We start from the raw sequence: 15,687 nt of genomic DNA on the forward strand, positions 1-15,687 counted from the left end.
GAGAGGAAGAAGCAGACCCTGCTGAGCAGGGAACCCTACAAAGGGCTTGATCCCACTATCCTGGGAGCATGACCTAAGCCGAAGGCAAATGCTTAACCAATGGAGCCACCCAGGCACCCGGGTAAGAAACTGTCTTGGAAAGTTCCTGTGCCATTTTACATTCCCACCAGCAGTGAATGAGAGTTTCTGTTGCTTCACATCCTCGTCAGCATTTGGTGGTGTCAGTGTTTTGGAATTTGACCATTCCTATAGGTGTGTAATGGTGTGTCATTGTTGCTCTAATTTGAAATTCCTTAATGATTGGTGGTCCCTGGGTGGCTCGGCAGTTTAGCGCCTGCCTTCTGCCCAGGGCATGACCCTGGAGTCCCGAGATCAAGGCCCACATTGGGCTCCCTGCATGGAGCCTGCTTCTCCCTCTGCCTCTGTCTGTCTGTCTTTCTCTCTCTCTCTCTCTCTCTCTCTCTCTCTCTCTCATGAATAAATAAATTTAAAAAATGAAATTCCCTAATGATATATGAATACCATTTTCATATTCTTTTAACACTATCTTTTGCAGAGCAGAATTTTAATTTTAATCAAGTTCAAATCACCCAGTTATTCTCTCAATGATTGTGTTTTTAGTGTTGTATATAAAAAAACATGGCCAAATCCAAGGTCACCTGCATTTTGTTCAGTGTTATTGTCTAGGTGTTCGGTAGTTATGTGTTTTGCATTTAGGTCTGTTATCCATTTTGGGAAAATATTTGTGCAAGTATAAATTATCTAGATCATTTTTAAAAAACATTTTGTTTGAGAGAAAAGCACAAACTGAGGGAAGAGCAAAAGGAAAGGGAGAAACAGACTCCCCAATAAACAGGGAGCCTGACATGGGGCTCAATCCCAGGACCCCAAAATCCTGACCTGAGCTGAAGGCAGACACTTAACTGATTGAGCCACCCATTTGCCCCTGGATCATCTAAAAAAACAAAACAAAACATGAGGATGTTTAGTAGTTCTAGCACCATTTGGTGAAAAGACTATCCTTTCTCTACTGAATTGCCTTTGCTTCTCTTTCAACAATCAGTTGACTGTATTTCTGCTGATCCGTTTCTAGGCTCTATCCGTTTTTAACATTTATTGAGATACTTGTGTGAGTGGGGTGGGGTTTTTTTGGGGGGGGGCTATTTATATGGCATAATCCATTACTTAATATTCCTGTGATAAATCCCACTTGATCATGACACATGATCCTTTGTGTATGTTGCCAAGTCACTTTTCTGGTACTTTGTTAGTGTATTTTGCATCTATATTGATAAGAGCTAAGTTTTATAGATTTCTTGTGCTATCTCTGTGTGACTTTGCTATCAGAGGAATCTTGACCTCATAGAAACATTTGGGAGTGTTTCCTCCTTTATTTTCTGGAAGGATGGAAGGAAGAGTTTTTGAAAAATTAGTGATACTTCTTTAAATATTTGGTAGAATTCCTTGGCAAAGGCACTTGACCCTAGAATTTTCTTGTGGGAAAACGTCAATCAATTTTCAGTCAAAATTTGCTTAATATAGTCCTATATAGATTTCCTACTTGTGTCAATTTTGGATAATTGGTGTCCTTTAAGGATTTTTTGCATTTCAACCAAATCTTCTAATTTGAGAGGATAGATTTTTATAATATTCCCTTATGATACTTTTAATTTTTGTAGGGTCAGTAGTGTCTTTTTTTTTTTTTTTTTTTTTAAGATTTCATTCACTTATTCATGAGAGGTACAGAGAGAGGCAGAGACACAGGCAGAGGGAGAAGCAGGCTCCCCGCAAGGAACCCGATGTGGGACTCAATCCCAGGACCCTAGGATCACGGCCTGAGCTGAAGGCAGATGCCCAACCACTAAGCCACCCAGGCGTCCCTCAGTAGTGTCTTCATTCCTGCTTTTGTTATTTTCTTTAACTTGCCTACTTCGCATTTTGCCAATTTTGTTGATCTTTTGAAAGAAGTAATTTTAAATTTCATTGATTTTTGAAAATTGAAGAATAATTGATAAACAATATCCTATTTTGAGACATACAACATTGATTCAGTGTTCATATAGATTACAAAATGGTCACCACAAGTTGTTACCATATATCATCATACAATGTTGTTACAATATTATTGACTGTATTCTCTGTGCTGTACATTATGTCCCTGTGTCTTATTTATTTACAATGGGAAGATTATACCTCTTAATCTTCATTGGCTGTTTCACCTATCCCCACCCCCACCCCCGTCCCTCTGGCAACCATCATTCTCGATATCTGTGAGCCTGTTTCTGTTTCATTTGTTCATTTATTTTGCATTTTAGATTCCAAATATAAGTGAAGTCATATGATATTTGTCTTTGTATGACTTATTTCACTTAGTATAATACTGTCTAGGTCCATCAAAGTCACAAATGGCAAGATTTTGTTCCTTTTTATGGCTGAGTAATATTTCATTGTACCTCTTTATAGTTAGCTATCTAGCTATTTATGGAGATCACTAGATAGATTTATATATATAGAGATAGATATGTAACTCCATGCACATACTACATCTTTATCCATTTACCTATCATTGAACCTCTTGATGGCCTCCATATTGGGGTTATTGTAAATAACGTGATGAATATAGGGGTGCATATGTCTTTTTGAATTAATGCTTTCACTTTCTTCAGATAAATGCCTAGAAGTGGAATCGCTGGTTCATATGGTATTTCTATTTATAATTTTTAAAGGAAGTTTCATACTGTTTTCCATAGTGACTGCACCAACTAACATTCCCACCAACAGTGCACAACTTTTCCCTTTTCTCCACATCCTCACCAATGCTTATTTCTTATTTTTGTGATAAGAGCTATTCTGACAGGTGTCAGGTGATGCTCATTGTGGTTTTGATTTGCATTTCCCTGATGGTGATGTTGAACATCTTTTTATGTGCCTGTTGTCCATCTATAAGTCATCTTTGGAAAAAGAACTTCAGGTCCTCTGTCCATTTTTAAATCAAATTTTTATATTGAATTTATGAGTTCTTCATATATTTTTTATTTTAGCCCCTTAATAGATATATAATATGTTAATATCTTCTCCCATTCAGTAGATTGCCTTTTTGTTGTTGATGATGGTTTCCTTTGCTGTGCAAGTTTTTAATTGTCCCTTTTGTTTATTTTTGGTTTTGTCCTTATGTGAGGAAGACATCCAAAGACATATTGCTAAGACCAATGTCAAAGAGCTTACTGCCTATGTTTTCTTTTAGAGGTTTTATACTTTCAGGTCTCATATTTAAATCTTTAGTCCATTTTGAGTTTAGTTTTTTATACGATATAATAAAGTGATCCAGTTTCATTCTTTTTCATGTAGCTGTCTAGGTTTCCCAACACCATTTATTAAATAAGGTATCTTTTCTTTAGTCTATATTCTGTCATAGATTAATTGACCATGGAGAACCCTGGGTGGCTCAGCGGTTTAGCGCCTGCCTTCAGCCCAGGGCGTGACCCTGGAGTCCCAGGATCGAGTCCCACATCAGGCTCCCTGCATGGAGCCTGCTTCTCTCTCTGCCTGTGTCTCTGCCTCTCTCTCTCTCTCTCTCTCTCTCATGAATAAATACATAAAATCTTTTTTTAAAAAAAGATTAATTGACCATTTAAGTGTGGGTTTATTTCTGGGATTTCTATACTGTTTCATTTACTATGTGTGTTTTTGTGCCAGTACCATACTATTTTCACTACTATAACTTAGTAATATAGCTTGAAATCTAGGAGTATGGTATCTCCAACTTTGTTCTTCTTTCCCAAAATTGCTTTGACTATTTGGGGTCCTTTGTGGTCCCATGCAAATTTTAGGATTATTTGTTCTGTGAAAAATACCATTGGTATTTTGATAGGGATTGCATTGAATCTGTAGATTGTTTTGGGTAGTATGGACATTTTTAACAATGTTAATTTTTCTAATCCACAAGTGTGGATTATCTTTCCATTTGTGCTGTCTTTAATTTCTTTCATCAGTGTCTTGATATATTTTAGAGTCCAGGCTTTTCACCTCCTTGGTTAAATTTATTGTATTTTCTTTTCTTTCCTTTTTATTTTGGTGCAGTTATAAATGGGATTGTTTTCTTAATTTTTTCTGATTGTTATTAGTGTATACAAATGCAACAGATTTCTGTATATTGATTATGTATCCTGCAAATTTACTGAATTTATTCTAATAGTTTTTGGATGGAAGTTTTAAGGTTTTCTATATGCAGTATGTTATCTATTAATAGTGACAGTTTTACTTTCTTTCCAATTTGCATGTGTCTTATTTATTTTTCTTGACCATTTGCTGTGGCTAGGACTTCCAATACTAATTGAATAAAAGTAGCAGGAGTGGGCATCTTTACCTTGTGCCTGATCTTAGAGCAAAAGGTTTCAACTTTTTACTGTTAAGTGTGATGTTAGCTGTGAATCTGTCATATATGGCCTTTATTCTATTGAGGTATATTTCTTCTCTATTCACTTTGTTGAGAGTTTTTGTCGTAAATGAATGTTGTTGAATTTTGTCAAATGTTTTTTATGCACCTACCAAGATGATCATATGATTTTTATCTCTCATTCTGTTAATGTGGTGCATCATTTTGGTTGATTTGCTGAAGTTGAACCATCCTTGCATCCCTGGAATAAATTCCACTTGATCATGATGTATGACCCTTTTAATGTATGGTTGAATTCAGTTTGCTAATATTTTGTTGAAGTCTTTGGCATGTGTGATCATCAGAGATATTGGCCTGCAGTTGTCTTTCTTGTAGTGTTTTTGTATGGTTTAGTTGGTTTTGTGTGTGCATGTGTGTTTGTTTTCTAATTTCAGTAAGTTTTTAAAATATTTATTATCATTTTTCTTATCCTTGGCTTAGGGTTAGTTCTCATTTTCTCTCTCTCTTTTTTTTTAACATAGAAGTTTAGGTTATTGATATCTTTATTCTTGTAATAAGCTGTTTAAAGCTATACATTTATCTCTAATTGTTTAGGTTAGCTGTGTCACATTGATTTTTATATATCACATTTTTACTTTTATCGGGCTCAAAATGCTTACATTTTTAAAATTTCCCTTGTAGTTTCTCCACTTACTCATAGGATATTTGGTAGTATGTGGTTTATTAAGTACCTATGAAATTTGCAGGGCTGGTATCACAGAGTAGGAGAATGCTTTTATTTTTTCAGCCAAAGGCCTAAGTGTTATACTTAAAGCTAGAAATGGAAAAAATTGGGGCACCTGGGTGGCTCAGTGGTTGAATGTCTGCCTTTGGCTCAGGTCATGATACCAGGGTCCTAGGATCCAGGGTCCCAGCAGGTTCCCCACAGGGAGCTTCTCTCTCTGCCTATGTGTCTGCCTCTCCCTCTGTGTCTCTCATGAATAAATAAATGAAATCTTAAAAAAAAAGAAATTGAGAAAATCTATTGATTATTGTAAATATTTTACATTATGAGGAAGAGGCTGAGCAAACCTATCAGTTTTTAATATACAAAGTAACCTACTTTATCAGGAATTGATGAGGATAACTATTGGTAATTAATTCATCTTGAGTACTTAAGGTAGGTCATTAGGCACTTTTTCCTTCCTCAGAATACCCTCACTGATCAGACTTGAGGTATTTTTTTTTTGTCTTGGTTTTTGTTTCATAAGATGGGACAGTCCTTTTTCTAGTGTTCCTTCTATTTATGGTATTTGCAAGTGTCCTTGTCAATAAGTGATTGATTGGGAAGTGGGCCATTAGCTGCTTGACCTGCAGGGACACAATTTTCATTGGGTCCTGTCTTGTTTTTATTTTAAAGCCCTTTCTAAATGTACTGCCATGTGTTATAGTTCAGCTAAAGGGACTATGTATATTCTAATTTCTGTAAATGCTCATTTAACATTTACAGATCAGTAACAACATAATAGTACAACTTCCCTATTCCTTTTTATCTTTCTGGTAACTCTTTAAATATTGTGTTTTCCTTCCCCTACAGGCTGTTACTGCACAATGTTTTCAAGTATTAAAAATAATCACATTTTTAATGATCCAAAGGGGCACCTGCACCCCAACGTTTATAGCAGCAATGTCCACAATAGCCAGACTATGGAAAGAGCCCAGATGGCCATCGACAGACAAATGATAAAGAAGATGTGATACATACACACATACATACACACAATGGATTACTACTCAGCCATGAAAAAAATGAAAGCTTGCCATTTGCAATGACATGAATGGAACTAGAGGATATGGAACTAAGCAAAATAAGTCAATCAGAGACAGACAATTATCATATGATCTCACTCATGTGGAATTTAAGAAACAAAATGGAGGACCACTGGGGGAGAGAGGAAAAAATAAAATGACTTGAAATTAGACAAACCGTAAGAGAATCAATCATAGGAAACAAACTAAGGACAGCTGGAGCAGAAGGGGATCAGGGGATGGGGTAACTGGGTGATGGACATTAAGGAGGGCATGTGATATAATGAGCACTGGATATTATATAAGATTGATGAATCATGGACCTCTATCTCTGAAAACAATAATATATGTCAATTGAATTTAACATTTAAAAAAAGTTTTTAAAGTTGTGAAGAGAAAAAAATAATCACATTTTGGGACCAAACTGTGAATGTAGCCAAGCTGTAGGTTTGCTGTAGGTTTCAGCAAGCTACAGTCTCAGCTTCATTCTTTGACTTCTTAGACTCAGTTTCTCTTGCTGAGACTTCATTGAGATCTTAAGTTTTTTCTTGCACTTGTCACAGATATATTTCTCTAGAATGGTTTTGCCCCTTCCATGAAAAATTACAAAACACTTTTATTATTTTTTTAAAGATTTTATTTATTTATTCATGAGAAACAGAGAAAGAGAGAGGCAGAGACACAGGCAGAGGGAGAAGCAGGTTCCATGCAGGGAGCCCAATGTGGGACTCGATCCCGGGACTCCAGGACTACCCCCTCCCTACCCCCTCAGCCGAAGGCAGGTGCTAAACCACTGAGCCACCCAGGGATCCCGCAAAACATTTTTTTAATTTTTATTTATGATAGTCACAGAGAGAGAGAGAGAGAGAGGCAGAGACATAGGCAGAGGGAGAAGCAGGCCCCATGCACCGGGAGCCCGACGTGGGATTCGATCCCCGGTCTCTAGGATCGCCCTGGGCCAAAGGCAGGCGCCAAGCCACTGTGCCACCCAGGGATCCCCCACAAAACATTTTTAATAGCATTTAATAATGCCAATTTCACAAGCGTTTTTCTGTTTGCTTTTAAAAAAGTATTGATTGGGACATCTGGGTGGTTCAGTGGTTGAGCGTCTGCCTTTGGCTCAGGGTGTGATCTGGTGGTCTGGGATTGAGTCTGGCATCAGGCTCCTTGCAGGGAGCCTGCTTCTCCCTCTGCCTATGTCTCTGCCTCTCTGTGTGTCTCTCATGAAAAAATAAATAAAATCTTTAAAAAGTTTATTTTAGAGAACATGAGAGAGCACAAGCAAATGGGGGGGGGGCAGAAGTAGGATCCCCATCGAGCAGGGAACCCAAGGCGGGCTCAATTCTAGGACTCTGGGGTCCTGGGATCATGACCTGAGCTGAAGGCAGGCTCTTCACCGACTGAGCCACTCAAGTGCCCCACACAAGTGTTTTTCCAGGGATAATCTCAACTCCCTGTGCTACAATTACAGATGAAATGATAATCACTAACCAGCAAAGAAATGAGATTATGGATACTCAGATCTTTATCTCAGGGATAAGATGCCCCTTTGCACACGTGGCCAATTTATCAGAAAGCCGTACACTTCAGATAGAGGTTGGCATGTGGTAAGTCTTTACTTCAGATACGTTTCAGATTCTTAAAAGAAATGGAACATACCTCAGATATACAGTAATATCCTAATAAGAGTATTATTCTCTAGGATTATTATTACAGACTATACAGGCAGGAAAAATATTTTCTGTGGGAATCAGACGCCCATGGTCACCCTTTCTAATGACTTCAGGGCTTCCTTCCACCCCTCCTGCAAGTTCCCATCACAGGGCTGTCTAGAGGCTTTTCCTTTCATTCCTTTTCTTCCTCCCTTACTTCTAATCGATTGATTTAATAGGGGGCTGAGGGGGAGAATCCCAAGCAGACTGCATGCTGAGCATGGGTCCCTAGGCAGGGCTGGATTTTACCATCCTGAGATCAGGACCTAAGCTGAATTCAAGAGTCCACCCTTAACCAGCTGAGCCAGGCCGCCCTGGAGGCTTTTCTTATTGAAACTATTAAGCCCATAAAAAGGACACCAAAGCGTCAGTGTATACGTCTTTGGTAAGCAACACGATAGCTGAGAGATACGAGGGGATGGCGAATAACATGGTATGCTATGTCCCTTCCTATGTGCAGGATTTTGGAAATGTGCTGCGATTCACGGAATCTGTAACAACACGTCTCTGGACATTGTTGTGACGGGCTCTATGCTGCACTCAGAGGAAAGCTGGGTATTGGCCCTTTAAGGATCATCAGGACACCGCCCCCTTTAGAACCTGGAACTCCATTTCCCAGAGCTCCTCATACTCGCCGGGCCTTTTTCTTCCGTCAGGAACGACCTACGTTTGAGTCTGTGCTGTAACGGGCGCGGTAACTACACTACCCAGAAGGCCGTACGGCGGCGGCAGAGGGGGAGACAGCCCAGACTGCGAGGCTTAGCCGAGAGTGGTTTCTGTGCCTGCGCATCGCGGGGGAGGGACTTCGGGCGGCGTCCCGCTCTTCTGTAGTTCATCCGCCAGTTCTCTTGTGGAAGGCGTCTCGAGTCTTGACTAAGTGAATGGGAAGCGCGGGGGGAATCGTTCCCGCCGCGGAGGCGGCTTCCAGATGCCCTCGTCCCCGCCCAGTCGCTCGCCGCTCCCCGTCCCGCTCTTCCCACTGGTAGGAAGCGGAGCCTGCGCGGATGAAGCCGCCTCAGGTGGGTGCTGAACCGTGGACCCTCAGCGCCGTCCCCGCCGCCCGGAGCGCCGCAGCCCGGATGGACGGGCGCCCGCTCAGCTACCCCCAGCCAGGCCCTCGGGGAGGCGGTCCAGGGGAGCCTGCAGGTGCTCCTGAGTCGGGGGCGGGAGGCCCGCAGGTGCTCCTGAGTCGGGCCGGGGGGATGAGGGGACCAGGGCCCCCCTGTTTGTGCCGGTAACAGAGGGTGAGGCGGCGTGGGCAGCCGGGGCCAGCTGGAGGTCGCAGGGAGGCGAGGAGGGGCGGGGTATGCCCAGACTCAAAAGTTTAAGATAGGGAAGAGCTGGACGGGGAATGGCGGGGAGGGGAGACTGCCAAGGAGACACTGCAGGCCTCTCCGGAGGAGTTGTAGTGGAGGCTGGACCCGGGCGCTGGCGGGAGAGGGAGACACGATGAGCTTAGGCGTGGAGTTCGACAGCGGAGCGGACAGTACTTCCTGCTGCATCACATACACATATGAGCAAATGTAGGGAGTGAAGGGCCATGTCAAGACCCGAGCATCTGAAAGGATGGAGGTGGGGAAGCGAGCCCAGGGACCAGGTATCGGGAGATCCTGAGCTTGATTTTGGACGTGTTGATGCTAAGTTGTCTCAGAGTGGAGGCATGACGTATAGTATATGGACGTAGATATCTGGAGGGCGGGGAAGGGGGCTGTGCTGTCAGAGTTGTGAAGGGTGTGGACTGCACCAGAGCATGAGGACCACATCAAGAAAGGAGTCTTCAGATTCTTATTCCTGATGGGCTGTGGCGAGTGTCAGGAGGACTGAGGCTTTGAGTGTGTAGGGGATTCAGTATCCTCAACGCTCCCACCATAAAGAAGAGTACCTAACATAGAAGGTATTCTGGCCTGTGTCTAGGAAAGAATGCCTGGGTGTAGTAAGTTTGCTGGCCTCGGTGGAGATGGAATTCTAGACTTTCAGCCCTGCAAGTCAGCTTCTCCTTGGAGACCATCTGTGTGAGACAAAAGAAATAGCCAGGTTTGGGGAGCAGACGTGTTCCAGAACGTTCCAGACATTCCAGACATCTTCTCTTCCACCCTTGAGGGCAAGAGGAAGGAGGGAGTGCTACAATAAGGGGTCCTGCAAGTGCCCTTCAGGGAATTATGTAGCAGGTAGGTTTGTTTGCTGAAAGGAAGAGATAGCTAAGCTGCATACTCAGACTCTCTCTACCATTCATTAAATTCAGGATGTATGAAACATTTATTAAGACATTAAGTAACCAATATTCATCTAAATGTGTACACATAGGCAACTAGAAATGAATTCATTCAATAAATTAAGCATGGTAATACTATAAAGTTGCAAAATTTATATGTGGTATTTGCTACCAGTAGAATTTTATATATCACATCTTCTGAAAACTTTGAAAAGCAGGCATAATATGGACCCACATTTCTAAAACCCTATCCCTTTATTGGCACTGAAAACATACGGAATTGTTAATCCTGTGGATAGTATGGCTGCCAGGTCGTGTGTATTAATTATGTTTAATACTGCTATCAGCTCTGAGGTGGGGGCCATTGTTAACCCCATTTTACAGGAAAGAAATTGAGGATCAGGAGGCTCAGTCCTGCAAAGTCACACAGCTGGTAAGAGTGGCACTGAAGTCAGAGGGTCTGAAATCTTAGGTTACCAGGCCAAGATCAGTTTGCTCCAGGGCAGGGCAGGGGTTGGTGGTGGTCCAGTTCAGTCCGTAGGATCCTACCATGGTTGCCCCTTTTTCATGGCCTCCCTCTTCCCACAGATTCCCATGGCATTTGCAGAAATGCTTATGGACCCTGTACAGGTGAATGGAGGATGTAACAGACCTTCATCCACCCCAGTTATCACCATGTTGGTTTTGCCAGTCCCATATAAAGAATGGTGGTGTCCTGAGAATGTTCACGTGCTCTTCTCCCTCCCTTGAGTCTGAAGTTCCTGTGGTCTCACCAAAACCCAGGGTTTTGAACTCAGCCCTGGATTCTATGGAGCGTTTCCCATTTCTGACAACTGATAGGGTAAGATGTGGAAGGGTATCCTGGGCACAGGTTCCAGAATGTTCAAATAATGGGGGTGAAAGTGAGTTGGAATGCTCAGGGAACTGCAAGGCTCTTAGGCATGGTGGGAATATGGGATATTGGGCAGGAGTGTTCCAGGGCAGGGGCATAGAGTTACCAGATCCACAGTTATAACCTGAGGTCGTGGGCCTCTAATTTGAAGGAAGTAGGAGCTAGAGAAGGTTTGGAGCAGAGGAGCCTGGTAATCACATCCAGGGTTTAACAGTTTATGTCTAGCTGCAGTGTGGAGGAGAGGCTGGAGTGAAGGTGGGAATAGTGACCTGAAAGGGAGCTCCTGTTATAGTGTAGGTGAGTGTCGCTGATGGCTGGACAGGGCGTAGTGGCTATGGACATAGAGGACTGGGTGCCTTCTGGATGCCTTCTGCACAGAGATGCCCACGTTTAGTGATGTGATAAGTGAGGGCACCAGGAGGTGTGATGGGAGGGGGAGTCAGAGATAGCCCCAAGGCTTTTGGCTTTCTCTGGAAATTTGGAGGTTCTATTAGTTGAGATGGGGAAGTCAGTAGGCAGAGGGATTTTTCAGAGGGAAAAGGACGTCAGATTTTGCTGATGTCACAGATGTTCAAGAGACTCCCAAGTAGACATGCCCAGACGGCAGGTGGACACACAGGTCTGGAGTTCAGAGGAGGCATACAGGTTGCTGACAGCCACAACATAATGGCCAGGGTGTGGACTGAAGTGTCGCTGTGCCTCAGCTTCCAGAGGGGGCTTCGTTAGATTGTGGAGGTGGGAAGGGGAAGGAGGTTGAGAGTTGGATCTCTTTTGGGAGCCTGGATGGTGGCAGTGGATGTCACAAAGACAGATGAGAAAGCAGTGTGGCTGTAGGGTGGGGGGTGTGCCTGAATGATAAAGGTGAGGAGTCTGGAAGGATTCCAAAGGATCAAGGATATAAGATAGATGTTGAAGCATCTCCATGAGGGAGGTCTGATGTCAGTGAGCTCAGGAGGGCAGGGCACATTATCTTCCCTTGGACTCGTCAGTGTTTTGTGGGGACTCTGGTCAGACCTGTATTGTTTCATTCAGGCTGGTAGATCAGTTGAAGTTAAAACAGATCAGCCAGGTGGGCAACCCTCGGTGGCTCAGTGGTTTAGCGCCACCTTCAGACCAGGGTGTGATCCTGGAGACTGGGGATTGAGACCCACGTCCGGCTCCCTGCATGGAGCCTGCTTCTCCTTCTGCCTGTGTCTCTGTCTGTGTGTGTGTGTCTTATGAGCAAATAAATAAAATCTTAAAAAAAAATTTCTTTATATATATATATACAGATCAGCCAGGAGCATTGCTAGGCCTGGGGTGGGGAGTTCGGTGTAGCCAGGCTTCAAATGTGGGTCAGGTAAACATAGGCTGTTTGTCACTGCTTGTAGGATAGCATATGTAGTGAACATAGCAGAGCCCCAAGCGTCCAAGAGGTACTGATGTTAGATTTGGGAGGGTGAATGTGTTACAGGTGGCAGGATCAGGTGGGGAGAACTGCAAAGGGACCCTGGTGGTCTCTCCTGCTAGGGAACTTGGGTTTCTGGGGCAGGATGGGACAAAATAGGCTGCTGATTCCATTTGCAAAATACTACCTGGATTCCATATGCACCATGCTGTGTTGGGAAGCCATAGACTTATCTACAGAGTGGGCTGGTGGGTCTCAGTAACTGGGTTGCAGAAGCAGAGGGACCAGATATGTAGAGAGGTTCAGACCAGAATGATGTGCAGGTGAAGAGGAGTAGAATGTTTGACTCCAGGTCCTGTGGTGGGGTGCTTATGGGAGAGAGATAAATTCAAGTTTTGTTGTCCAGGAGGCAAGATCTGGGGAACCAGAGCATAATTTACTGATAAAAGAGAGAGAGCCCTCACTGCATGCCAGAACCGAGGTGGTGCTTTTCTGCACATGGTGATCAGTGGCAGTGAGGAGAGACAGGCAGCAGTACCACAAGACCTTGTGTCTCCTTCACATTGGGAAGTTGGGGTGGAGGGCAAGGAGGAGATGGAAGTGGGGTAGGGAGTGGTACTGAAGATCCTGGAGAAACACTGCACTTTGATTGAACTCCCCATTTTGGCAGGGGCTTGTGGTTTTCACAGATGTGGCCATACATTTCTCCCAGGAGGAATGGGGACTCCTTGATGAGGCTCAGAGAAGCCTATACCACAGTGTGATGCTGGAGAACTTTGCACTTTTGTCATCACTAGGTAAGGCCCTCACACCCACTCCAATGTCCAGGGCTGGGCACTGGTTTTTCCCTTTCCCAGGAGGTAGCTCTGTCTTTCCCACAAGCACATCGTGGTCAGCAATTCCCTTCTGGTTTTCTAGTGTACCTTTATGGGAACCAGGTCTGGGCCTGGTGTGCTTCTGCTCCAAGTTTGTCTGAGAAATCCCAATGGTCTTATTCATCATTGGATGGGTTATTCTGTTCAGAAGCATGGAGCCTCTGTGCTCAATGCTTTCCTCTTCCTTGCTGACATTTTTTGGGGCATGCCTGTGCCAGAAATTTCAGCCACCAACATGGTCTCTATTTATAGAGATCACTGATTCTGCAAGATCCTCCTCTGAAGTTTTTTTGGTTTTAGAATGTGGGATGTTGTGTGTTGGATCACTCTGGGGGCATGCCGTCTACTCCCTTTTCCTATGTTTCACCTAGGTTGGCCTGTTTCAGGTCCATTGTAAATGCTCATCTTGAGGAAGTGGGAGAAGCCGGGGTGCCTGACAGTGTGGACATCTCCCCATCAATGGCAATAAGAAATGGCCCTGGGGCTTGGTAGCTGGGAATGGGTGTATTGTCCAAGCTGGATTCACCATTATATGATGCCAGGGACAGTAGTCATACCAAATTTCTACCTTTTTTTTTTTCCTGTCATCATTTCTAAACTTGCATTCCCCACCTCCCCCACTTTTGTGGCTTTCCTCTGTCATCCTTCCCTTCTTGTTCCCTTTGCAGTACACTTGATATATGACCTACTCTAAGGTATCTTGATGGCATATATATATATATATATATTTTTTTTTTTTTTTTTGGCTGCATATATTTTTAAATAGTCTTTGAACACCAGCTGCTGTGTTGCAATCACACACTCCTGTGTCTGGACCCAGTCTTGTATCAGTGCTCACTAGTCACCGGCAGCTATGGCCTTGTTGAAAGTCATTGGCAGGGGAGGGAGTTGGGGAGCCTGCTTCTCATCCCTGCACTTCCCCCACCTTCAGGTCCTTCCCCAGAGTCAGGGCTCTCTCATCATGGGAGCTTGCCAGGCTGAGCTCTGCACAGCAGGCCTTCCTCTCACCATCTCCAGGCCCCCTTGCCCATCAGCAGGCCCATGGCCTTGTCCCTGGGTGTGTCTGACATTCCTATGGGACTGCCTCCTCAAAGAGTCAATATGCACTTTACCAGCATTTCTCTGCTTCCAGGTTGTTTGCACAGAGCCCAGGATGAGGGGGCACCTTCAGAACAAGGTGTTTCTGCAGGAACATCACAGGTCAGGACTCCGAAGCCAGGCCCATCCATCCAGAAGGCCCAGCCCTGTGAGACATGTGGCCTGCTCCTGAAAGACCTTTTGCACTTGGCTGAGCATGATGGAACACACCCTGGGCAAGGCCTGTATACTTGTGAGGAAGAGCCTTACGAGAACCAAAAGCATCAAATTAGAGAGAAACTTTCCAAAAGTGATGAGGGGAGGTCTTCACTTGGGAAGAACTACAGAGGTCACATGACAGGAATGACGTTTACATGCAGGGAAGATGGGAAGCACTTCCCAGCCAGCTCAGGCCTCCTGCAAGAACAGGTTCCTCATGTTGTAGGAAAGCCACACTGGGACATGGCAGGTGGAGAAGCCTTTCAAAATGAACAGAATTACTACAAGTGTACACGATGTAGGAAAACCTTCAGTCATAAACGTATGTTTGTTAAACATGAGAAAATTCACACTGGAGGAAAGCTTTATGAGCAAAGAGAATGTGAGAAGGCCTTCCTTAGAAAGTCCCACCTCCATCAGCACCAGATAGGCCACGATGAAGATCAGCTTTATGAGAATCCAAAATGTAGAGGATTCTTTACACAGATACCTGGCCTCAGTGACCATCGGGGTATTCACACCAGGCTGAGGCCTTTTGAGTGTAGCCAATGTGGGAAGGGTTTCCTTAGACTATCCCAACTTGTTGGTCACCAGAAAATCCACACAGGAGAAAGACCTTATGGCTGCAGTGAATGTGGAAAATTTTTTAGGAATCGTTCTACACTTATTAGACATCAGAGAGTTCACACTGGTGAAAGGCCATATGAGTGCAGTGAATGTGGAAAAGCTTTCACCCGCAAACATAAACTTGTTGAGCATCAGAAAATCCACAGTGGTGAAAAGCCTTATGAGTGCAGAGAATGTGGGAAAGCCTTCAGCCGCAAAGACAAAGTTGTTGAACACCAGAAAATCCACACTGGAGAGAGACCTTACAAGTGCGCTGAATGTGGGAAAGCTTTCAGCCGCAAACATAAACTTGTAGAGCACCAGAAAATCCACACTGGAGTAAGGGCTTATGAGTGCAGAGAATGTGGGAAATTCTTTATGGACAGCTCCTCACTCATTATTCATCAGAGAGTTCACACTGGAGAAAGGCCTTATGAATGTGACAAATGTGGGAAATTCTTTAGGTACCGCTTCACACTCATTAGACACCAGAGAACTCACACTGGAGAAAGGCCTGATGGGT

General features: G+C 43.7%; 1 protein-coding gene across 1 annotated transcript in view; it reads left to right on the forward strand.

Annotated features, from left to right (window-relative positions):
* The first annotated feature begins 10,421 nt into the window (after nucleotides 1-10,421).
* The window catches only part of LOC112911926 (uncharacterized), a 31,753-nt gene continuing 26,487 nt past the window's right edge, over nucleotides 10,422-15,687 (forward strand). Inside the window, 3 exon segments of the mRNA XM_072747578.1 lie at nucleotides 10,422-10,949; nucleotides 13,058-13,184; nucleotides 14,395-15,687. Coding sequence (XP_072603679.1) covers nucleotides 10,743-10,949; nucleotides 13,058-13,184; nucleotides 14,395-15,687 — 1,627 coding nt within the window. The 5' untranslated portion in view covers nucleotides 10,422-10,742.

Source organism: Vulpes vulpes, chromosome 1 (genome assembly GCF_048418805.1).
Source record: "Vulpes vulpes isolate BD-2025 chromosome 1, VulVul3, whole genome shotgun sequence".
Classification (NCBI taxonomy): Eukaryota; Metazoa; Chordata; class Mammalia; order Carnivora; family Canidae; genus Vulpes; species Vulpes vulpes.